Source organism: Panthera onca, chromosome B2 (genome assembly GCF_046562875.1).
Source record: "Panthera onca isolate mPanOnc1 chromosome B2, mPanOnc1 haplotype 2, whole genome shotgun sequence".
Taxonomy (NCBI): domain Eukaryota; kingdom Metazoa; phylum Chordata; class Mammalia; order Carnivora; family Felidae; genus Panthera; species Panthera onca.
Window position 1 is genome coordinate 128,271,916 of NC_138343.1, and position 26,154 is coordinate 128,298,069.

The 26,154-nt window shown below is 39.0% G+C and overlaps 1 protein-coding gene across 13 annotated transcripts in view; it reads left to right on the plus strand.

The window, feature by feature from the left end:
* Positions 1–4,178: 4,178 nt before the first annotated feature.
* Positions 4,179–26,154, plus strand: part of AIG1 (androgen induced 1) — a 244,814-nt gene continuing 222,838 nt past the window's right edge. The window contains exons 1-2 of one of the 13 annotated variants that reach the window (XM_060616829.3): positions 4,196–4,536; positions 4,662–5,026. In XM_060616829.3, the coding sequence (XP_060472812.1) occupies positions 4,396–4,536; positions 4,662–4,664 (144 nt within the window). In that variant the 5' untranslated portion in view covers positions 4,196–4,395 and the 3' untranslated portion in view covers positions 4,665–5,026. Of the gene's footprint in view, positions 4,537–4,661; positions 5,027–26,154 lie in introns of those variants that run through there. The other 12 variants (XM_060616814.3, XM_060616820.3, XM_060616822.3 and 9 more) reach the window with 12 other exon arrangements.

Sequence of the window (26,154 nt, forward strand, 5' to 3'; positions counted from 1 at the left end):
AGTGTCTCTCACCTGTTCCCCTCTCTACCAAAGTTGTTTTCTGAAAATGTCTCTTCTCACAACACACAGTCCCCTCCCTGAGAATTGTGGTGAGTGAATTACCTTCAACTTGCCATCCCCCCAGAGATATGTTAGCACCATTAAGAGACTGGCATATCCTGACATTTCTGATATCGCGTGCTGGTGCTGTGTCCAGAGAATAAGAACACTGCAGACGGGGTAGGTTTTGAGAAGGAAATACTGGGTACAATTAGTACATGGAGAGTTTGAATCACCAGTACGTCATCCATGTGAATGGTTTACAGCAGGAAGACCACATCCTGTGTCCTGAGGAGGGACAAAGTGGATTCATGCCAAGTCCTGCTGGGTGTGCTGGATCTGGATATATGCACCCAAAGACACGTTCCGAGCAGGATGAACATCACTGACAAATGCACGAACAGACTTCAGGGAGCAAGGGGGATGCTTCAGATCTGTATGTGATCTAGCTGGTGACTTGTGTGTCACCTCAACACTACTTTTTCTAAAGCTTTCCATGATTTTGGAAAATAATAGAATGACACCATCCTTGGAGTTTCTCAATCTCATAATGTAGTAGGGTTCTCCGTAGCAAACACAGCCCATTTTTAAATCTTTGGAAACCGAGGCAACCAGCAATGTCAGCACAGCCGCTAATAGCTGCTGCTCATTTAATGTGTAAGTAACAACTTTTCCTGGTTAAAGGCAAAAACATCTGACCAATGAAACGCATTGGCACTGGATTTCATATCTAAGGTAATTTTAAAAATCTACAGTGAGCATCAATTGTTGGAAAAAGAGTGATTTTTTACTTACTCCTTTTACTTAGATCTTAATCTTTCCCAACTGCCCTCTAGGGCAAAAGAACGCTCCTTTGCACCTCAGTTCATATGAACATGCGTAAAGAAACATACACATTAGATTAGAAAAGGGTGGTTTCTTAAGTGGTTTTGAGCTGTAAATAATCATTAAAAAGTGACTTTCTCAATTCAAAATGCAGATGTTACACTGTATTTATAGTGACAAAAAAACCCAAAAAACTGGAAACAACGTAAATATCCAAAACCAGACAAAAGTTTTAAAAAATTTGATATGTTCCTATTATGTTATGCTATGCGAGCTTATTAAACATGATTTTACAAGGAGTTTTAAATAGTAAGAGAATATTCGTATGAAATAAAAGTCTGTGCAATGCAAATTGTTACATAGTATGTCACAAGTAGCTAAGGATGTATTGCAGAACGATTGGCAGCTATGTGCTGAAATGTTTGCAGTGTTTTCTCTGGTTGATGAGAGGAGGGGTGATTTATTTTTTAATTTTCCTCTTTCAATATCATACCTATGCTACTCTTATAATGAGGAAAAAATAAGCAACCCAAAGGTGTCTCTTCTACAAAGCCAAGGAGGTTTTTTATCCCCATGCCCAAGAAACACATCCCAACTTCTAACCTTGGGTGCAGACAAATATGAAAGGGGAAAAAGGATTTTCTCAAGTATACTGATATTGTTGGGAAATGCTTATCTAATGCAAACACGGAACCAAAGGAAATGCATAAACATTGACTATTATAAGGATATGCATGTATACAATCCTTCCTCCTGAAGTTTTAAGCAAAGACTCACAGCTACGTGAAGTTGGCTACTTGGAATACAATGTAATGGAGACACAGGGCAGGGGTCCCTGTCATTTCCAAGATTAGCAAGGATTATCATCACCAATATGTCAAACCCCTCTCCTTCCAAAAAATTTTTAAAAAAGAATGAAGAGTCTGTACCAGTTTTTACAAGTTCTTAAGGAAGAGTATCTCCAGCCCATACAGTATAGACTAAAAGTCCATTACAATAATCAAGGAACACCACTAAGGTAACTAGAAATTAACACAGGGTCTTGAAATGTTCCCTTGGGAAACATGTTTTTTGCAACTCAACTGGATAAAGCTATTCTCCTTCATCACTACTAATTGTGTGGTAAAATTAAAAGGCTAAACAAGTGACATGCAGGAATTTCTTCTATACAATGAAAAACAGTATTCTCTAATTCAAACACAGAATCACCATTTAAAACTTATCGATGAATAATGGTATTACAGTTCATAAAAAGGGATTTCCTTTATTGAGTGAACTTTTAAGAGCAATACCCCGTTGTATTATTTACACTGTAAAAACACAATCTGTGTGTAAAGTAAATTTTCCTCACAAAGAATACCTTTTTTTTTTTTTGTATTTATTTATTTCTTGGGAGACAGAGAGACAGAGTGCAAGCAGGGGAGGGGCAGAGAGAGAGGGAGACACAGAATCTGAAGCAGGTTCCAGGCTCTGAGCTGTCAGCACAGACAGGTCAAACTCAAGGACCGTGAGATCATGACCTGGGCAGAAGTCGGACGCTTAACCAATTGAGCCGCCCAAGCGCCCCACAAAGGATACCTTTAAAACATAACTAAGATTATTAAATACGGTATAAAAAAGTTAAAATAACAACCTGAATATGCTAATAGTTAATAAGAAGTTCCAAAACTTGTGCACTGACACTCTCATAAAATATTTGAGTGTTTACGCAGATGTTTCATTAAAAAAAATGAAAAACTATTTAATGATGATTAGTAAATCCAAAATAGCAAAAGCAAACCCATTAGAATAGGTTCAAAACATTTAAGTGTTATCATTACTTACTGAAAAAGAAACTGACCATAGAATTAAATCTTAAATGGCTTTATGAAAATGTTATATTTTGTAATGATGGGGATGAGAATCTTATTCATAGTTTTCTAAAATGCACAGCAGGAAGGGTATATCAAGCTTTTGGAATATCATATTAACTTGTAAAACTTTACAAAGGACTTAGTAAGATCTTCAGTGGATCCACTTTTTAATTTTTCCATCTTATGAACGTGACAACTAAAACGAAATAGACCCAACTTTTACATAGACATAAAACTACAAATTGTCCATAATGAACAGTTTTATGCTGGTAGAATCTTCCTGGAATTACCTTGATTTTTATGACATCAGTTTCTTGTTAGCATAATCATAAGGACAATTAAAAAAAAATCTACCAGGTTTCTCTATTTTGGTTTAGAGTTTGATTGGAAAAATTCAGGAAAACATTCATGAGTTGCTACTTTATCTCTAACACTCTTCTTTCCCTGCCCCCCAATTCCATGTTCTGTGACTCAGAGACTATTTGGAGAGGACACCTGTTTTAAATGGACCCACAGGAAATACCTATGTTGTCTTTTCATAATCTGACCCTGCATCTGGTTGGCTGAAATGTGATCACGATTTAAAAAAAAAAAAAAAAAAAAGGAATGCTGCCCACAGACTGAGCAACTTCACTGTGACAACATTTACTGGAAGGCAGAGGGAATCCAGTTTATAGTTATTTTCCTTCCATTAAGCCTTGCTATTGTACGGTAGGAAAAAATAAGTAAAAGGGCAATACCAGTTTAACCCTCAAAAGATTAGTATTGAATTACACACCCGGGGTTTGCTTCCCAACTCCGACCTATTTGTTTTGAAGCTGAAAGCAATCTCGAACCAGAAACCATTATCTGACACCGCTTTCTCTACAACCTTTTATTTATAAACCTCTCGTCCAAAGTTCATAGTCAGTCCTGTTGTATCATACATTGACACGCTATTTATAAACCTCCTGGGAAAAAGCACGGGGCAGGCCATCCGCTGGAACAGAATTCATAAGGGAATCTCACAGCGATTAACAGTGGTCTATCACTAAAAATCCAGTTGGGTTCAAAACTAAGTCACTCGGGAGCCACCGGCGCGCGGGCTCACACCCCACGGCCGGGCCTCCACCGGTCCCTCCGCGCTGAGCACCCGCCTTGGCCAGCAGGAACCCCCTCCGGCGCAGTCCCCTCGGCGGCGACGTCTGTCCACACTGGGGTCCCCTCCGTCAGGGCAGGTTTCCCGCCCGCCCGCCCGCTCTCTGCGGACCACGCTCCCTCTCCGGCCGGCAGAGGCCACCCGCCGCGGCCCCGGAGAGCGGCGCGCGCTTCCCGAGCCCTGGTCGCACTCGGAGGCCGCCCACCCACCCGTGGGACGCCTAGGGGGCGCCCGGGCCGGGTCTCCCGGGGCCCCTAGAACGCGGGAGCAGAATGACGGAGATGACGAAGGAGCTGACGCCACGCCGCCCGGCCGCGGCAGCAGCTAGTGTCCGCCGACGCCGCCCCGCCCGCGCAGGTCGCCGGGCGCTAGCGGTCGCCGGTCCCGCGGGGCGCGCCCGCCGCAGACCCCGCCCCGCTCCGCCCCGCCCCGCCCCGCCCCGCGGCCGGCCGCTCCAGGGTTCCCCCGGCACCCGCCCCCGCGCGCCCTGCGCTCCCGCCCTTCCTCGTCGCCGCCCAGCCTGCCAGGCCTTTTGCGAACATGGCGCTTGTCCCGTGCCAGGTGCTGCGGGTGGCGATCCTGCTGTCCTACTGTTCTATCCTGTGCAACTACAAGGCCATCGAGATGCCCTCGCATCAGACCTACGGCGGGAGCTGGAAATTCCTGACGTTCATTGATCTGGTAAGGCCTTCCGCTCCCCTCCCCCGTCCGCCCTGCACCCCGAGTCCGTGTGTGTGTGCGTGCGTGGGTGCGCCGGCACCTGCGCGCGCCTCCAGCCTCCACCCGTGTCCTCGCCTCTCCCCCAGTGATTGCGTCTAAAGGCCTGGCTGCCCCCCGCAGCAGCACCTCTGAACCACCCGTTACCTGGTAGCTGGGGCACGAATGGAGGTGGGCACAGCCAGGTGGTGGGGCTGTTTGGAGGGGAACCCAGACCAGCTTCTAAGAGGTGACACGGAAAGAGTCTCAACAAATGGATCAGACGACCTTGGTCATGAGTGGCCTCAGACCCATTCGCCCTCAGCGTGCTTCCCAGAGCACCCACCGTGGGATCAAGTTGCAGCAACAGAAGGAAACCTGGGTATTGTCGAATTACTTGGAGCTTCCTCAGAGAGAACCAAAATCCTCATTAAAGAAGAGAAAGCGCCTAATAAAGTTGTCTTCTTCGCATCTGTTTTCTTACCCATTGTCAGTAATTTACTTCTAACCTTTCTCCCAGAAACATTAGGAGAGAGGCTTTCAAAATACATTACCAGTAAGACTTTACACTCCTTATCTTTCCCCCTAAAGTCTGCAGTGGTTTGCATAAACAGTTCTGATGACACAACAGCATAACCTTGGCAGCTGCACTTGGTTTTGGGTTGTTGTTGTTGTTTTTTTTTTTTTTTTTTTTTGGTTGTTTTTATTTTTTTGAAATAAAGCTTATCCACTTCTGGCACTGAAAAGGCCAGAGCATCAGAACATGAGCATAAGGCCCAATAATGACACGGGGTGAAATCTAGGAGTTTAGGGGTGAAAGGTGACTAATTTAGGCTGTGTGGTTACACTAAACAATGACCAAATATGGGTAGAGGGTTAGAACAAATCAAGGAGTTCCAAAGACTAGAGAAAATGTAGAAGCAATTCCTAGGATGCCAGAACTGCCCATCCAAGATTATATATGAGATTGGCTGCACAAGCAAGATTATAATCTTTTATTGTTGACCCTCCATTTTGATGAAGAGAATGTGATACGTGTTCTAAGATATTTCCAAGGCTTAGGATCCCTCAAAGAAATGCAGTGGAGGGCTTTTTGTTTAGAAATACCGTTTTAAATTTGTTTCACTTTCCAAGAAGAATTTAAGTATCTTTTCGCAGCAGTTTCCAAACTATGCACATGCCCTTGGGCAACAAGACTTCTCAGGGCATAGAGTGTTTCAACGGTTTCAGTTTTCAGATCCTCAACTTCCATCTTTTTCTTGAAACTGATCTGCCTCTGAGCATGGATAATGTCTGCTAGTTCTTCTTTCTTCCTCCTCATTCATGCAAGAGATGAGCACATGACAAGGCTCTGTGCTGGTTCCTTTTAGCATTCTGAATATGGATTGTCACCAAGACTCTCTTCACATTTGATTGAAAAACGAAGTCAGACTTGTTTGGACAGAAAGTTTTATTGGGTTGATTGGCTTGTCAATGAGGATTGGCTATGCCAATTATGTTATAGAGCAGACATTTTCTGTAGATTGAATGAGTGAAATCTGCAGCCCTGAGGTTCTGATAAATATGTATCAGAGCATTCAAAATCATGTTCCTTTTTCAAGTGTTTAAACTTACGTTAAAAATGTTTAGATGTTATTTAAAAATATGTGCATAGATTTTCGGAATTCTTTTAGGGGCTGCGTGAATAAAATTCCTCTTGGATCACTACCTTATCGCATTCCTTAATCAGATCGCACTAAGAGCTGGCCCACTTGTGTGTTGCCAAGGAGCGGTGATGAGTTGAAATACTGATGGAGACCCTACCAGGGCCATGGAAACTATGAACAGTTCTCAGAAGTACCTTTGCATTAAGAACAGTTTGGGGAGGTAAGGAAGGGGGTCAGCAGGTGAGGGGGGTAAAATTTGAGAGTGTCAGCCCGTGAGAGAGGACTACTTCTCATGTTGGCATTGCTTACGTGTGTTACAAAATAAGGCTCTCAGGAAACAGTATACCTCTCACAACCTTTCTGTGACATGATACCAGAGTAGAGCCAATTTGGCTGTACTTGAACTGCCCTGCAATTTATATTTAAGCGTTTGATGATTGGACATGCCTGTTTTCAATATATAATCACCACAAACATACTCTTACCTACTAGAATTCTGGCAAGGAATTCAAATTTGATTCTGTTTGTTTCATATTTAGATTCAGTTTGTATAGTGCCTTCAAGCCAGTTGTTCAGACATTTTACTTTCTGTGACTTCTGATTGAGATAGAATAATTATCTTTAATCAAGAGTTCCTAGGGCGCCTGGGTGGTGCAGTCGGTTAAGCGTCCGACTTCAGCTCTGGTCATGATCTCACGGTTTGTGAGTTCGAGCCCCACGTCGGGCTCTGTGCTGACAGCGCAGAGCCTGGAGCCTGCTTTGGATTCTGTGTCTCCCTCTCTCTCTGTGCCCCTCCCCCACTCACACTCTGTCTCTCTCTCTCTCTCTCAAAAATAAAGATAAAAAAATTAAAAAAAAAAGAGTTCCTGTGAGGAAGTATGTCTAGAATATATTCATAAAAACATTGGTGCAAAGTATTATTTTTTTAATTATTAGAGACTTAGTGTCTTCAGAATTTAAGCACGGTATGCTGTTGAAACAGACAAACTGTCAGTCCTTAGTAATGGCATGAAGAGATCAGGCTACTCTAATTTACCCATTTGACTTTTCATTTTTTTGCATGTTTAAAACAAACTATAGGGGCACCTGGGTGGCTCAGTTGGTTGAGCGTCTGACTTCAGCCCAGGTCACGATCCCGTGCTTCGTGGGTTTGAGCCCCGTGTTGGGCTCTGTGCTGATGGCTCAGAGCCTGGAGCCTGCTTCAGATTCTTTATTTCCCTCTCTCTCTGCCCCTCCCCCACTCTCTCTGTCTCCCAAAAATAAATAATCATTAAAAAAATTTTTTTTAAAACAAACTATAAACTTTATTACCTTAGGGCCTTGGACAATTTTAATGATTCTAAACTCATTAGAGCAATTTTGGAGGCGGGATTCGCTTCTAAAACTTTAACGAGAAGGCCCTTTTTCTAACCAACTTGGATTGCAGAGCCAGGATGTTATCCTGGTGGCCACAGTCTGATTCTATGTTCCACAGCATCAGTTTACTAGAACGTAAGTCAGGAAGGACTCTCAGGCTGCGTGTATCCTGAAGCAGATAACCGGTTATGTGGTATTGGCCATTCCAGCTATATCCCTATCTTCCTTTGAGTGTTAGAGTCATCCCAGTAGAATCAGAGCTCATGCTTCAAAACAAGCACAAGTTACTGCTATCGGTAATCCTACAGTGTTCTTCCCCAAGAACTTCTTTTCCTAGCATTGAAAAACTATAAGAGAACTAGAGTGTTTCAGAAATTCAAGTCAGTAAATAGAAATGGAATACTGGCTTGGTGTGGTAGGCAGACTAACGAGTCCTCTGTGACGTCCACATCTTCATCCCTAGAACCCATGGGTATGTTCGGGTACACGGCAAAGGGAAATTAAGGTTGCTAGTTGGCTGACATCAAAATAGGGAGGCTATCCCAGATTATCCATGTGATCCAGTGTAATCACAAAGGTTCTTAAAATGGAAGGAGGCAGAAGGGAAGAATCAGTTGGAAGAAGATGTGTCTGTGGAAGAAAGTCACAGAGAGACGCAACACTGCTGGGTTGGAAGGTGGAGGAAGGGGCCAAGAGCCAAGAAATGTGGGAGGTGTCTAGAAGCTGAAGACAGCAAGGAAATAAATTCTTCTCTAGAGCCTTGAGAAGAAACACAGTCCTGCTGACACCTTGATTTTTAGTCCAGTGAGACCCACTTTTGGACTTCTGACCTCCAGAACTATAAAATAATAAATTTGTGCTGTTCATGGCACTAAAATTATGGTAATTTGTTACAGCAGCAATAGAAAACTAGTACACTTGGCTTTAAATCCTCTGACCCAGAAAAAAACTTAAATGCTATTGTACTTATACAGTGACTCAACTAGTTCTTTATGTGTATTAGGTAACTGGTTAATTTTAGCTTCAACCAAAATACAGATTTTTGCCTACTGCATCGGATATGAAACTAACAACAGGCACTATGAGAGTCTATAAAAACTGAACAAGATTGGAAAAACTAGGTCTTTTCTTCTCTGTGACGTTATGCAACATCTCATGCTAGGAGCACGAACACTCTCTGAACTGGAAATGAGCTAGAAAGAAAGAAAATTGAAATGAACCAATGTTGAAGTATTTCCTTAACCAGCATCACAGCTGATTAATTTTCTTGAAATGATGCAGATTCATTCACTTACTGGAGGATTAAAGGATAATTCTCCAAGTTATACAGGAATTGCTCCCCAAGATGGTAAAAATGAAGAATTAGAATACAACCAGAATAAATAAATTAAAAGAAAAAGGCAATTGTATGTTGAGGCTTCAAAGTAGTGGTGGAGTATAATAAACATTTGTAAATGTAAACATTTGAATAAATGGAAACTTTCCAAATATCCAATGAGTTTTCCTGTCCTATTTCCCCCTAAAACATTGAGAGTAACAGGGATTTTTGAAACATATCAACCAAAATTTTATTCAGATGTATATGGTAGAATGTATAACACGTGAGTCAGAATCAACTTCTTTGAAAAACATGAACTGGACATTTGTTATATAAAAAATTAATACTGATCTTGAATATGTGACATTTTGATTTAAAAATTTTTTTTTAATGTTTATTTTCGAGACACAGAGAGATAGAGTGCAAGGGGTGGAGGGGCAGAGAGAGGGGGAGACACAGAATCCAAAGCAGGCTCCAGGCTCTGAGCTGTCAGCACAGAACCTGACTTGGGGCTCACACTTAGGAACCACGAGGTCATGACCTGAGCCCAAGTCGGTCGCTCAACTGACTCAGCCACCCAGGTGGCCCGAGACATTTTGATTTTTAAAGACTGACACAGAAATAGGCTATTCCATTTGCTCTGATTTGTAGTGTTCACCATTTTGAGGGTTCTAGTTTCTTAGGGTTCCATTTTATTCGTTGTTTCTCTTGTGCTGACTTTTCATTCATGCATTACCAGGACATTTGTTTAGACCCGGCCTCCCCAAAGTGTGGTCTGAGGACCAGCAGGAATGATCTTACCTGGGAGCCCATTAGAAATGTGGAACTTCAGGCTCCACTCCCAACCTTCTGAATAGAATCCAACGTTTGTTTTGTTTGGTTTTGTCTTCTTTTGTTTTTTTAAGTAGGCTGAACGCCCAGCGCAGAGCCCAGTGCGGGGCTTGAGATATCAAGACCTGAGCTGAGATCAACTGTTCAGAGGCTTAACTGACTGAGCCTCTCAGGCACCCCTGAATATAAATAATCCAGACTTCTAATAAGACCATTACGTGACTCCTGTGCGTGTTCTAGCTTGATACATACTGCTCTAGGCCAAACTGTTTTTGTTTTGTGGTTTAACATGGAATAGCTTATAGGATGCAGCCTCAATATATTAGTTCTGCCTACTGTATTTAAAACATACTTAAACATAGTTCAGAACATATTTCAGGTGACTCTTATTGTGACATAATTAAAAACAGGATGTAAAAAAAATTACAACTTTAAAGTAAAAGAAAGGGACAAATGTGTATGTCTCAGACACCAGGGATGGGTTACTTATTGCAGTTGAAAACCAAATTTAGCCGATCTTCAGGGCAACCAAGGCAAAAAAGAATACAGTTTTGATCCTAGCATTGGATGAAAGAAGCGTAGCAATTTATCAGGAAAAATATAGTTCTTTCCAGGCATTGGTTTTTCAAGGGTATTTCTCTCTCAGAGTGAGAGTAATTCTTGCTACTTTGCAAATTCAAGCAATTTCATGTAAAGGACATTGTCCTGTAATGTAATGGACATGTCATGTCCGTTGTCATGTAAAGGACATTGGGTATGGGGCACCTGGGTGGATCAGTCTGTTAAAGGAAGGACTTTGGCTCAGGTCATGATATCGTGACCCGTGAATTTGGCCCATGTCCGGCTCTGTGCTGACAGCTCAGAGCCTGGAGCCTGCTTCGGATTCTGTCTTCCTCTCTCTCTGCCCCTCCTCCGCTCCTGCTCTGTCTGTCTCTCTGTCTCAAAAATAAATAAACATTAAAAAAACCAACAAATTTTAAAGGACATTGGGCAGCATAGTGGATGAATAATGCCTTTGATTTTTAGCAGAATACATAGAAATATTTTTATAATTGGTGTTTCTTATATCAAGATTTTATGAAAGCCAAAAACATGGTCTTATATTTTGACTGGGTAAAGGCATTTTTGTAGAGGTTTAAAGTAATATAATCTAGGTATTTATTTTTGTTATCTAAATCCTTATTGCAAAAGAATTTAAGAAAACCACAGAGGGAGCAGGATAAATAAGGGCTCAGATGTTGAAAAGCTTGGGGTGTTCAAAGAGCAGGAAATGGTCAAGTATACCTAGGGGATGCATTTTTTTGCGTTTAGACATGCTAAGAATTTTGGACATTAAAAAAATACTAAAAATAAATTGCATAAGTATACTAATGCATTTAAGTTTGTCTTATATTTTCTTATGTACTTATAATAAAATAGTCTTGACTCTAGTTCATGGCTTGATTTTAAATAGGAAATAAAATATCTTGAGAAGAGATTCTGTGTATCATTATGTAACTATGGTACTTAGTTTTGCCAGTCAAAACCACAAAGTGCCATGTAAAGGCCAGTAGTTCATTGAGTACTCAGTGAACAAAATTAGGTGGGGTTTTGTTTGTTTGTTTGTTGTGTTTTGTTTGGATATTACACAAAGAGGGTGAAACAGCACTTTTTTTTTTTTTTTCAGTAGAATTGGACTTGACCCTAAAATGTGCCCATAAATTTTAAGGAAATCATGCTTTTTCCTAACCTGGGGGAAGAATTGCAAGTATAATGCTTCACACAGAATCCACTTCACCCTCTTTGAAAAATGTTTCTTTTGGATTAGACATAAAATAGGGGCCTGGTTTTGTCAGAGTGGGGGAAATAGTTGATGATATAATCACCCATTCCCCTTTCTTAGTTGCAAATGTTATTGAAATTACAGAAAGTCATCTGACCACTGGTTGAGGTCACTTTTTTCCCCGTCCCCGCCATCCTTCATGTCTGGTATAACATTTAGCAAAATTGGTAGCTGCTCTTGAGGGTTTTCATTTGTTTCTCTGCGTTGCCCTGAAATGTCATATGTTTCTGTGGAAGTGTGAACAATAGTACAATTTTCCATATTGAATCAGATGTTCCTGTGATCCAAGCATATTTGGAAAAACCTTACTGCTTCAGTAACAACATAGCTTTCTTTTGTGTCTGGCAGTCTGTAGCTAGGCAGTTAAAGGGCCCATTTCTCACCTGCAGAGTAGTCCTGCCCCAGTCTGGTGAGCAGGGAGCTCTCTTTGAATGTGAAAGGCCCCTTGATCAGGTCCGTTGTGGAGTGGAATGTAGCTTTGATAAGCTTGATCAAGATATGCTAATCAAGAATAACCAGAGAAATTGTTTGAATTTGCAAAGTAGCAAGAATTACTCTCATTCTCAATCTTGAGAAAATGGAATGTGTTCATTACAGTGCTTTAGAAGCCTGGGATTCTAAAAAGTCAGACAATGATCTAGCCCCTTTGCATTGACTTAGACCTGTCAGACTGGGTTATAATTTAAAATTTTGATATCGGGGCGCCTGGGTGGCTCAGTCGGTTAAGCGTCCGACTTCGGCTCAGGTCATGATCTCGTGGTCCATGAGTTCGAGCCTCATGTCGGGCTCTGTGCTGACAGCTCAGAGCCTGGAGCCTGCTTCGGATTCTGTGTCTCCCTCTCTGACCCTCCCCCCGTTCATGCTCTGTCTCACTCTGTCTCAAAAATAAATAAACGTTAAAAAAAATATATCCCTTTAAAAAAATTTTTAAAAATAAAATTTTGATATCAAAAATAATACGTAGACGGGCACCTGGCTGGCTCAGTCGGTTAAGCATCCGACTTCTGCTCAGCTCATGATCTCGCAGTTCATGAATTTGAGCCCCAACTGGGCTCTGGCTGGCAGCTCAGAGCCTGGAACCTGCTTCAGATTCTTTGTCTCTTTCTGCCCCTCCCCCACTCACATACACTCTCTCTTTCTCTCTCTCTCTCTCAAATAAACATTAAAAAATTAAAAAAAAAATAATATGTAGAATTATCGAAAATTTGTGCAATACAGAAGGCTACAGGAAAGAGTATATTCCATCTTAATGATCCCTAATTTTCTGTACATCTTAGCATTTTAGTGCTTCAAGATGGTATTTCAGAACTTCACACACAGAAGCATTCATAGAGAATCAGACTGCAGATATATAAGTACATGTATACATGCATATAGAGTCAGATTTCACAAAAAATTACATTCTTTGTAAAAAGTTATGTTTTTGAGTTATACAGAACAATATTTATTACTCAGAGATACCAATGTTAGTATTTTGGTATTTGCCTTTTGAGCTGTTTTTATATATATATATATATATATATATATATATATATATATACATACTTGTCTTTAAAACACAAGTTCAGTGTATACATATGATTTGTGTGCATTCATTTTTAAGATTAACATACACCAGGGGGGCCTGGGTGTCTCCCTCAGTTAAGTGTCTGACTTGGGCTCAGGTCATGATCTCGCAGTTTGTGAGTTCGAGCCCCGTATCGGGTTCTGTGCTGACAGCTCAGAGCCTGGAACCTGCTTCACTTTCTGTGTCTCCCTCTCTCTCTGCCCCTCTCCTGCTTGTGCTCTGTCTGTCTCTCTCTGTCTCTCAAAAATAAATAAACATTAAAAAATTTTTTTAAATATGTAAAACTAAATAAAATTAACATACACCAAATTTCACTTTTTGGTGCACAGTTCAGTGATTTTTGACAGATGCATAGAGTCATGTAGCCATGATCACCTAAAAATATCATTTTATGCTGACTCCTTATAGTCAAATCCTTCCCTGGGACCACAGATTTGTTCTCTATTCCTATAGTTTTGCCTTTCTAGAAAAATATATAAGGCATACCATATGTAGTTTTTGAGTCTGGCTCTTTTCATTTAGCATAATGCATTTCAGATCCCTCCACGTTGTATACAATAATAGTTTGTTCCATTTTATTGCTGAGTAGTATTCCGTGGCGTTGATGTATCATTTTGTTGATTATTCATAAGTTAGAGTAGTTTGAGTTTTTTCTAGTTTGAGGTGATTATGAAAAAAGCTGCTATAAACATTTACATACAAGTTTTTATATGAACATGAGTTTTCATTTTGGAGGGTAGTGGAATTGGTTGGTTATACGGCAAATATATGTTTGACTTGATAAGAGACCACCAGCCTGTTTTCCAGAACGCAGGCGCCATGTTGCATTGCCATTAGCGACGCTTGAGAGTTCCAGTTGCTCTGTGTCCTCATCAGTGTGTGGCATTGTCAGTCTTTCTTCTAGTGTAATGATTCCTGCGGCTGTGTCGTCGTATCTCATCGTAGTTTTAATTTGAGTTTCCCTCATGCCTAATGATGTTAAGCATCTTTTACTGCGCATTGTTTGTCATACGTGTATCGTCTTTGAAATGTCCGTTCAAATCTTTTGCTCATTAAAAAAATAGATTGTTTTCTTATTGTTAGGATTTGAGAGCGTTTGTGTTTGCCAAATAACAGTTCTCTGCCAAATATGTGATTTGTAAACTTTTTTTCCTGGGGTATCTTGGCATTTTATTAGCAGTGCCTTTTGCGGAGCCGAAGTTTATCCTTTTGATGACATCCAGTTAAGTACGTTTTTTTCTTTTATGGAACATACTTTTGATGTTTATTTAAGAACTCTTTACTTAACCCAAGCTCACGAAGAGTTTCTCCTCTAATTCTGTCTAGAAGTTGTATAGTTTTAGATTCTACATTTAGGCCTATGATCTATTTTGACTTTGTTTTTTGGGTATGGTGTGAGGTAAATGTTGAATCCGCCCCCCCCCCCCCAACCCCCACCTTGTTTTTTTGCATATGGGTGTACAATTGTTCCAGGACCATTTCTTGAAAAGGCTGTCCTTTCATTTTTGTCCAAAATCAATTTGACTACATTGTAGGTCTGTTTCTGTTGTACGTGTTTGTCTGTTCACAAGAACCACACTGTGTTCATTCCTGCAGCTTTACTCTAATGAGTCTTCAAAGCAGGTAGTGGGGGTCTTCCAACTTTCTTCTTTTTCAAGATTTGTTGAGGCTAGTCTAATTACTTTGTAGAACACCCTTGTCAGTATCTATAAATAATCCTGCTGGGAGTTTTTGAGAGAGATTCATTGAATCTGTAGAACAATTTAAAGAAAATTGACGACAATATTTACTCATCCAATTCATGCACATAATATACTTCTCCATTTATTGAGATCTTCAGTTTCTTTCATCGGAGTTTAGTAGTTCTCAGCCTATGGCTCCTACAACATATTTTATTAGATTTATACCTGTGTGTTTTATTTTTATTAGTACTATTATAAACGGTACTTGAAAAATTATTCTTTTATCAAATTTTTTCAAGTATAATTAATGTACGGTGTTATATTAGTCTCAGGTGTACCATTTAATGATTCAACAATTCAATTCATTTCTTAGTGCTCATCACGGTAAGTGTACTCTTGGTCCACTTTATCTGTTTTCCCCCTCCCCCCCCTCCCCCCTGGAAACTACCAGTTCTCTATATTTAAGAGTATGTTTTTTTGTCTCTTTTTTTCTTAGTTTGTTCATCTGTTTCTCAAATTCCACATATGAGTGAAAGCATATGGTATTTGTCTTTCTCTGACTGTCTTACTTCACTTAGCATGATACTCTCTAGGCCCATCCATGTTGTTGGAAATGGCAAGTAAATCTTTTATATTTAAATGACATTTTTATTGAGACAGTTGTAGATTCGTGTCAGTTGTAAGATACAACACAGAGAGATCAGTGTAGGCTTTACTTAGTTTCCCCCTGTAGTGACGTCTTGTACAACTTTAGTATATCACAACCAGGATATTGACATTTAAACAGTCAAGATATGAAACAGTTCCCTTACCACAAGGACCCCTCATGTAACCTTTTTATGGATGCATGCACCTTCTTCCTCTACCTCATCCCTGCCCCCTGGCAACCATTAATTTATTTCCCATTTCTATGACTTTGTCATTTCAAGAATCTTATATAAATGAATTGATATACACATAACTTCTTAGAATTGGCTTTTTTCACTCAGAATAATCCTCTGGAGATTCACCCAAGTTGTTATATGTGTCAATAGTTTGTTCCTTTTTATTGCTGAGTAGTATTTCATGGTATGAATGTACCACAGTTTAGTCACCCATTAAAGGACATCTGGATTGTTCCAAATTTTGAGCTATTTGAATGAATAAAACTGCTATGAACCTTCATGCACAGGTTTTCGTGTCAACATAAGTTTTCCTTTCTGTGGCAGAAAAATTAAGAAGGCAATTGCCGGGTTGTGTGGCAGTTGCAGACTTAGTTTATTATTATTATTATTATTATTTTATTATTTCATTTGATTTTTTTTTCATTTTTAAATATTTTATGTAAATTCTTTTTTTAATTTTGCAAACTTTGTTTTAAAAGAAATTTCCCAGGACAACAGAGTGGCTGTACCATTTTTCATTTCCACCAGCAATGTGTGAGCAATGCAGTTTCTCCTCATTCTTGCCAGTTAGTTGATGTTATTTGTCATTTTAGCCATTTGATTGGGGTGTAGTGGCATCTCATTGTGGTTATAATTTGTATTTCTCAAATGGCTAATAATATTCCACATATTTTCATGTGCTTGCTTGCCATGTGTATATTCTCCTCAGTGAAACGTAGTATTGTTTTGTTTATTGTTAATATATAGTATATAGAGATGCTAAATTCACTTATTCATTCTAAGAACTTTGCCATAGATTCCATGGGATTTTCTTTTTTATATATATATAGTCATGTCATCTACTAATATAGACAGTTTTTTTTTCCCCCAATCTTCATGGCTTTTATTTCTTTTGCATGTTTTATTGCATTGGTTAAGACTTCTAGTACAATACTGGACAGAAGTTGTGAGAGTGGATATCCTTGCCTTATTTCTTTTTCAGGAGTAAAACTCTTTTTCAGTTCATTATGATGTTAGCTATAAATCGTGTTGCAAATAATCTATCAATTTGAGTATCTTCCCTTCTTTTCCTAGTTTGCTGAGAGTTACCTTTTTCAGCTCTTCTCTCTCCATGATTTCTCCCATACTTTTCAATTCTCAGATGCTCCTTTTCTTGGTTCCTCTGGCCAGAAAATGGAATGCTTTCAGAATTTTAGCCTCCCATACTGTCATGTAGTCCTACACAATTGTGGCTGCCTTCACAGGGACGCAGCAAGAGATGAAAACCCATAACCCTCCAATACTCTCTGTACACGAGGGCTTCCTTTTCCCAATTCCTCTGGCTAGAGAGATGGGTTTTCCACTGTGCTATTGCCAGTGTAGCTCTGTAGCTGAGAGGAAAATAAAAGAGGGAAAAGTAGAGGGCGGGGAAAGGTCTCCCTCATGATCTCTAAAATGTGGGAATCTTTTCCTCAGTCTTCTGGCTATTTTTCCTAGAATTTGTGCTGTCAGTGCTAGCTGCATGATCCCAAGACTCAGCTCACCCTCAGGTCAAATTTAGGGAAGAAAGGAAAAATAAAATCCACCAACCTCACCCCTTATGCATCCTTATTCAAGTTTTTACGTTAGTTCCCAATCCATCTGCTATGTGTACTTATCAACATCCTCAGGTAGTTGATTTTTGTGTTTTTTTTTTTTCAGGGTTATTAGTTGTAATTAGTGAGAATGATAGTCTATAGTCAGTTTTCTCCATCTTGGCTGGCACCAGAAGTAGCTTACATATAATGTTAATTCCTTTTTTTTCCCGCTTAGCATATTTTGTAAACATTTGCCTCTGCCATTATACATTCTTCCATAACCTCATTTTAATGACTGCATATTCCTTAATATGGATGCTCATATTGATTGTCGTGGGGAACAGATAAATCTTTACACACATTTGTGATTATTTTCTTCAGATAAATTCTTAGAGGCAGAATTATTATAATAAAGTCTTCAAAAGATTATCTTCAATCAAGAGACGATCTTAAATCAATCTAAATACACACTGTCACATATTTGGAGTACTTATGTCTCTATATTCTAGTTGACACTATGAATAGAAAACTACTTTCACTGATCACTCAAGATGCTTAAACTTAACAATTTTCTGTCCAGGAGATGCCCTGCAAATATTTCATTACGTATCTCATAAGTATGAAAGATTAGCTGTCTTTGACTCTGTGTTTACAAAAACCAGTGCTATTAAGCACATTTAGTTTGGGCTCATACGTATTTGAGCCAAACATAAGTCTTCAATTGCCTACAACATCCTAATTAGGACAGAATTGACATGGATAAAGTGAGCAAGAATAATTTGCAGTGCACGATGATCATGGGTTTTCTTGTACATTCCATTCGTCTTGCATGAAAATTATACTTTAGCTGAGTCAGGAATGATTGACTAGAGCCAATCTGAAAGGCTACATCAAGAGTCTGAAGAAGGTATGTTAGCTATAACATTACACATCATTTTCTTTGTAATTATAGTGATACGTCTTTGCTATTTTTTTAAAGAGACGTATGAACATTAAGAATGCATGTAGAGGGGCGCCTGGGTGGCTCGGTCCGTTAAGCATCCGACTTCGGCTCAGGTCATGATCTCACGGTCCATGAGTTCGAGCCCCGTGTCAGGCTCTGTGCTGACTGCTCAGAGCCTGGAGCCTGTTTCGGATTCTGTGTCTCCCTCTCTCTCTGCCCCTCCCCTGTTCACGCTCTCTCTCTGTCTCAAAAATAAATAAAAACGTTAAAAAAAAAAAATTAAAAAAAAAAAAAAAAGAATGCATGTAGAATGGGGAAATATCCCCTTCTAAAATATGAAAGCATGTGTTCTATGTGAGAACAGATCACTTCTATGATCTGTCAGAGAAGAAAGATGGCACATAAATTGGGCAATTTGAGTGAGTTTAATGAAGGAATGGTTTACAAGTGTGGACAGAGTAAATAGAGAAGTCATAAGATACAATACAAAACCTGCAGGCTAATAACAGGGGGGCAGGTTACCACTGCTAGACCTGAGCAGTGACTTTGGTGCTCATGCAGCATGCAGGGACCTTTCAGGAACTGAGTAAGTAAAACAAATACCCCAAGTTTCCTTTCCTTCCTCTGTCTGATTTCCTGACAGTATTCCTCATTGACTAAATCCTACAAAAAGTCAGAGGGTAAGAAAGCCTCTTCATGTACTGCACAAAGATCTACCAAAGTGAATATAGGAAAAATTGTTGAACTTAAATCCCTGACTACAAATACATTAAGAAGTCTTTGGTTATTTTGCAACTATTTGTATATGATGAAAGAACATTTATGTTTCACAAGGTATTTGTTTATAATTCAATAATATATAAAATGATAATGATAATGCTTAACATGTAACTTGTAGTAAAATATACTTTCAGTTTATTGGAGAATTATATACAACATGTTGTATGCCTGTTATATAGAGGCTTTATAGCATAAGACGTGAGCACTTAGGTTCAGGAATCAGACTGAATTTGAATCCCAGCCTTCCCATCTACCAGTGATCTGACTCTGGGTAAATTTATTATCTTCTCTAAGGCCTATTTTTTTTTATTTGCTAAATGGTAATAATGATAGTATCTCTCACAGAGAGGAGTGAGAATTAAATGAGGTAATTGCATAGCTTAATGCCTAGCATGTATCAGATACTTAATAGGTGTTATCTGTTATTATTATAATTGTTACATATATACCTATAATCAGGGACAAGAACCACAGTTTAAGAGAACCGTGGTCATTTTAAGATGAAAGTGATTACTTCTCTAAGTATAGTGTTCACAAAGGATAGAGTTCAGTGATTAAGTACACAGACTCTTGAGTAAAACCTCTGCTTTGTGCCGTAGTTTCTTCATCTGAATATTAGGGATCACAGAAATATATGTGTGTGTATGTATATATATAGACATATATATAGATATAGATATATGGAAAGGATGAACATTCACAATAATTTTAAAAATTTAAAATTTATAGCCAGATTTATTCTCCAGAATCTGAGAGAATAGTCCATGAAAGCCAGGGCTCATAAAGTTGTTTTCAGATATGTAATTGATAACCCCTCGTATCTGCTGTTCTAAAAGCTGAGATGATGGTTCTGTCAGGGATAAAGTATTTGGAAAGACTCATTTTTATCCATGAGGTAGATCTGGAAGGCAGTCAAAGTGTTGTCTGACTGGTTTCTATAAAACCCAGAAAACAAGAGGGCAGGAAGGAAGTTGGAAGAAGACTAATTGCATTGCACTCTGGGAGATGTCTTATACACAAAGTGTTGGCAGTTCCTGCTAATAAGAAGACACCTGTTGGTAGTAGTGTACTCTGGGATTTACAGTTTCTTTTTCATGTGCTCCCTTACTTCAGTGTGACAGAGAACCAACCTATGAGTCGGGGGAAATGCCATCTCAATAGAGCAGAGGTTATCTACATGGAAGCTTAGGAAATACTATACAGACCTAGTAAGACCAAATATTTCCTAGCAGAGATAAACATCAATGAGTACATAAGAACAACTGTATGGTAAATAATCTTTGACAAAGCAGGAAAGAATATGCAATGGAAAAAAAAGACAATCTCTTCAACAAATGGTGTTGGGAAAACTGGACCAGTTTCTTACACCATACACAAAAATAAATTCAAAATGGATTGAAGACCTAAGTGTGAGACAGGAAACCACCAACATCCTAGAGGAGAACACAAGCAGTAACCTCTTTGACCTCGGCTGCAGCAACTTCTCACTCAACGTGTCTCCAGAGGCAAGGGAAACAAAAGCAAAATTGAACCACTGGGACTTCATCAAGATAAAAGGCTTCTGCACAGTGAAGGAAACAATCAGCAAAACTAAAAGGCAACCTATGGAATGGGAGAAGGTATTTGCAAATGACATTATCTGATAAAGGGTTAGTGTCTAAGATCTATAAGGAACTTATCAAACTCAACACCCAAGAAACAAATAATCCAGTTAAGGAATGGGCAGAAGACATGAATAGATATTTATAATTAGTAAATAGACATAATAGATATTTATAATTAGTAACTGAAAGTACTAAGCTGAGCAGTGTTGCTTTTTGCTGCTTTCATTGCAATTTACATGAAAGCATATAAATTGTTGTGCCTAAACTAGGGCTAAATTATCTTTTCTAAACCATTAGTATGCTTTTATCATTGATCAGTCTAAAGGGCAATTCCAGCCAGGCCTATCTAGTATGAGAATGACTAAGATATTTTAAAGGCCTCATCCAATCAGACTGTCCCCCTCTTTGTTCTTAAATTGCAATTTCAAATAACATAGAATTTTTAAAAAGAAGAAGAACCTTGTGTTATTGTCACTGTAGCCTTGATACCTCACAATGTGAATTTCCTTGGGTTAAGATTTCACTTATGTTTATGTGCACATACTGCTATGTTGATATGGTCAATCAATGCTACATGACAGTAACTGATAAGCAATTTTCCTAGTGACTTCTCTGTCTTTGAAAAAGTAATTTCAAAAAAAGAATAAATATACCTTTCAATCAAAACATGGATCTCGTGGCGCTTGGGTGGCTCAGTCGGTTAAGCTTCTAAATTTGACTCAGGTCATGATCTCATGGCTCGTGAGTTCGAGCCCCGTATCGGATCTGACAGCTCAGAGCCTGGAGCCTGGAGCCTGGAGCCTGGAGCCTGGAGCCTGGAGCCTGGAGCCTGCTTCAGATTCTGTGTCTCCTCTCTCTTTCCCCCTCCCCTACTCATGCTCTGTCTCTCTTTCTTAAAAATAATAAACATTAAAAAAAATTTAAAAAAAAACATAGATCTCTATCAAACATAAGTTAGAAGTAAATAGGAGTGTATCATAGATACTATAATACAATTGCAATTGCTTTGTTTCTACTTTATACTTGTACTGGAGGGCATCCTAGCATTATAATTTAGAATGAATTTCTTCTCATAATATTTAAACTTTTTCCATATATTAACACCAGTTAAAGTCATAATGTGACTCTAATAAACATATCTGAGCCAATTTCTGTTTGCCACAGAAAAGCCATTATGATGTGACCTAATTTACCATTTAAAAAATTGGCATTAGTGACCTTAGGCCCAAATAGAAAGGTAGCAGCATTGTACCAGAAGATCTAAATCATAAAAGAAAAGAGATTTTTTTTCCTAGGAGAATGCCTGTCAGATGTACCCTTGCTCTTTGCTGAAACGGGGCCTGCTGTTATTTTGTAGTTGGGAGAATTTCTCAAATATTCTGCTGCAGTACCTTTCCCAGCCATTATATCCACTCGTTTTTTTTTCTTCTTGCATAACTTCTGTGGTCTGATATTATAAGCACACCCTTACAAATCATCAACTATGCTATCCCTTTTTGCCTTCAGTCTTATTTGTCTAGAATATGTGTAATTCGGGTTAAACCCAACCACTTGCCTGTTCATGCTTGTGCCTGAGCAGCTGAGCATGATTAAAAAAATTCACGGAAGCATGATGTTTGATCCTGCTTGATATTTATGACCACAAATACGTAGTGGACCCTCAGCACTGCCCAACACCGTACTACATTTCCCTAGTCATTTTAATCTCCTATTCTCACAGTGCCTCTTGTGCCTATTTTCTTTGTCCTGGAATCTTGGTCATTCCCTCCCCGATCCTCTCTCTTAGATCTCTTTCTCACTCCAAGAACAGACTTCATACTGGCTGGAGAGTGTAATGAACTTGTGGTTTGTTTCAATATGAAAGTCAAAGCAGTCAGAAGAAACTTCTACATTCTCCCGCCATCAGATTTGCCGATCTCCCTTCATCTGAATCTGAATTCCAGTCCCCTTCTGTTACAATGGATGAACTGTTAGTACTTCCCAGGGCAACTCCTCCACCTGTACCTGGACTACACAACCTCTTGCCTACTTGAGCATTCCCTTTCTGGAAGTCTGTCCTCTCTCCCCTACATTTTCCATTTTGAGTGCTTCATTTCCATCAATCTACAAACATACTGTGTTATCTCTCAACATAAGCAAAACAAAGTAAAATTTATCGTGGTCTTGACTCTTTTAGTGCCACCTTATTTCTCTTGTTCTGTTTGCAGCAAAGCTCCTTGAAAGAACTGTCTACACTTTTATTTATTTTTTTTTAATTTTTTTTTTCAACGTTTTTTTTTATTTATTTTTGGGACAGAGAGAGACAGAGCATGAATGGGGGAGGGGCAGAGAGAGAGGGAGACACAGAATCGGAAACAGGCTCCAAGCTCCGAGCCATCAGCCCAGAGCCTGACGCAGGGCTCGAACTCACGGACCGCGAGATCGTGACCTGGCTGAAGTCGGACGCTTAACCGACTGCGCCACCCAGGCGCCCCAGAACTGTCTACACTTTTAGTTTCCACTTCCTCTTTTCGCATTCTTTCTTAAACCCATCCCGCTCTGCTGAAAAGTCTCTAATTAAGGTCATCAGTGGCCACCACGTTGCCAAATGTAATGGTCAATTCTGACTCTTCATTTAACTGAAGCTCTCAGGAATGCTTGATCCAGTCCTATACCTTTCTTTCTTGAAACACTTTCTTAAAACTTGGTTTCAGGCAAACATACTCTCCTGACTTTCTTCCTACTTTTCTGGCTATTTCTTCTTAGTCTCCTTTGCTGGTTTCTCTTCCTTTTTTTAGCCTTTCAGTGTTGAATGCTCCAGAAATCAGTCCTAACCTCTCTTCACTGTACAGTCTACAGTGTAGACTTCACTTCTTTGGGCATCTTACCCACATTATGGCTTTAAATACCTCCTATGGGAGGATGATCCTCCATATTTGTATCTTGAGTCCCAATCTCTCTGAGTTCCATATTCCTATATCTAACTTCCTGCTTTCTGTCTCCGCTTAGAGGATTAATATGCATTTCAAACTTAAGCTCAGAAACAATTTTTGGTTTCACCTCCCAAAACTATTTTACGTCATTGTATTCTATCTCAGTAAATAGCACCATCATCCAGGACTATGATGTTGGACACATCCAGAGTGCATTATTTTTATGGGTTAATTGAATTTTTATTTGTATTTTCTGTGGATTTTCCCAAAGGATATCTCATTTATTCCAAATGGACCTGAAAATGTAAATGATTTGGCAACCATATCTGGCTCTTGAAATTTGCAACCTACCTGCACAGCTTCTATAGTGATTACATGATGAAAATGATCAACTAATATCCCTTTGTGTGAGAAATTGTGAAAATCAGAGAATAACTTTAATATTGGTCAAAGCACATAATGCCAAAAAAAAAAAAACAAAACCTTTCAACCAGTTTTAAATGTTGGACAGATTTTAACAAAAGGTTTTTGATTAAAAAAAATTTTTTTTATTTGGCATTTAGGGGAGTAACCACACATTTTTTTTTTATTTTGCAAAGATGGCCATATTTGTTTTTAATTAAAAAAGTGGTAACTTTATGTAGGAAATTGAAAGAATTGGCCAAAAAATACTATTGGAACTAACGATTATAGCAAGATTGCAGGATACACTTTCCTATATACTAGTAAAGAACACATAGAATTTGAAATTAAAAACACAATACCATTTACATTAGGACCCCCAACACTGAAATGCTTAGGTATAAATCTAACATAATATGTACAAAATCTATATAGGAAAACTACGAAACTCTGATGGCTAGAACCAAAGAAGAACTGAGTAAATGGAGAGATATTCTATATTTATGGATAGAAAGACTCAATATTGTCAAGATGTTAGTTCTTCCTCACTTGATCTGTAGATTCAATCTTATCCCAATCTGAATCCCAGCAAGTATTTTGTTGAGTATCAACATACTGATTCTAAAGTTTGTATGGAGAGGGAGAAGACTCAGATTAGTCAACACAATACTGAAGGAGAACAAAGTTGGAGGACTGATACTACCTGACTTCAAGACTTAATGAAAGCTATCGTACTGCAGGCAGTGTGGTATTGGAAAAAGAACAGCAAAATGGGTCAATGGAACAAAATAGGAGAGACTACAAATAGACCCATATAAATACAGACAACTGATCTTTGACAAAAAAGCAAAGATAGTCTTTGCTGGAGTTAGACATCCACATGCAAAAAATGAATCTAGACACAGACCTTGCACCCTTCACAAAAATTAACTCAAAATGGATCACAGACCTAAATGTAAAATGCCAAACTATAAAACTCCTAGAAGTTAATATAGGAGAAAACCTAGATGACTCTGGGTATGGTGATGACTTTTTAGATACTACACCAAAAGCATGATCCAGGAAAGAGATCTTTGATAAGCTGGACTTCATTAAAATAACAAACTTACGCTTTGTGAAAGATGAGAAAAGGAGAAGACAAGCCACAGACTGGGAGAAAATATTTGCAAAAGTCATGTCTAATAAAGAACTGCTGTCCAAAATGTACAAAAAACTCTTAAACTTTGGGGTGTCTGGGTGGCTCAGTCAGTTGAGCATCTAACTCTTGATTTTGGCTCAGGTCATGATCTCACAGTTCATGAGATTGAACCCTGCTTCAGGCTGTGTGCTGACAACATGGAGCCTGCTAGGGATCCTCTCTCCCTCTCTCTCTGTCCCTACCCTACTCATGCTTTCTCTCTTTTAAACTTAAATTTTTAAAATAAATAAATAATAAACAATTAAATAAGGAGGAGGAGGAGAACTCCTAAACCTCAACAGTAAGAAAACAATCTGATTAAAAAATAAGCCAATGTCCTTAAGAGACACCTCAGCAAAGAAAATATACAGATGACAAATAAACATATGAAAAGATTCTCCATATCATATATCATCAGGGAAATAAAAATCAAGACAACAGTGAACTACCACTACATACCTACTAGAATGGCTAAAATCTGGAACATTGACAACACCAAATGCTGGCAAGGACGTGAAGCAACAGGAACTCTCATTCATTACTGGAAAAGGTACAGCCATGTTGGGAGAAAGTTTGGCTATTTCTTGCAAAACTAAATATGCTCGTACCATATGATCCAGCAGTCATGCTCTTTGGTAATTTACCCAACGTAGTTGAAAACTTATATCCATGAAAGAACCTGCACATGGATGTTTATAGTGGCTTTATTTGTAATTGCCCAAACTTGGAAACAACCAAGATATTTTTAAGTCGGTGAATGAATAAACTGTGGTACATTAGACAGTGGAATATTATTCACCACTAAAAACAAAATTAACCATCTGGCCATGAAAAGACATGGAGGAATTTTATATGCATGTGAAGCCAATGTGAATTGGCTACATACAGTATGACTCCTACATATGACATTCTGGAAAAGGTAAAACTATAGCTACAATAAAAGCATCATTGGTTGCCAAGAGTTGGTGGGAGGAGGGATGAATAGGCAGAGCATAGAGGATTTTTAGGGCAGTGAAAATACTGTGTGATACTGTAATGATGGATACATGCTGTTACAAATTTGTTCAAACCAATAGAACACACAACACCAAGAGTGAACTCTGGGGTAAACTATGGACTTTGG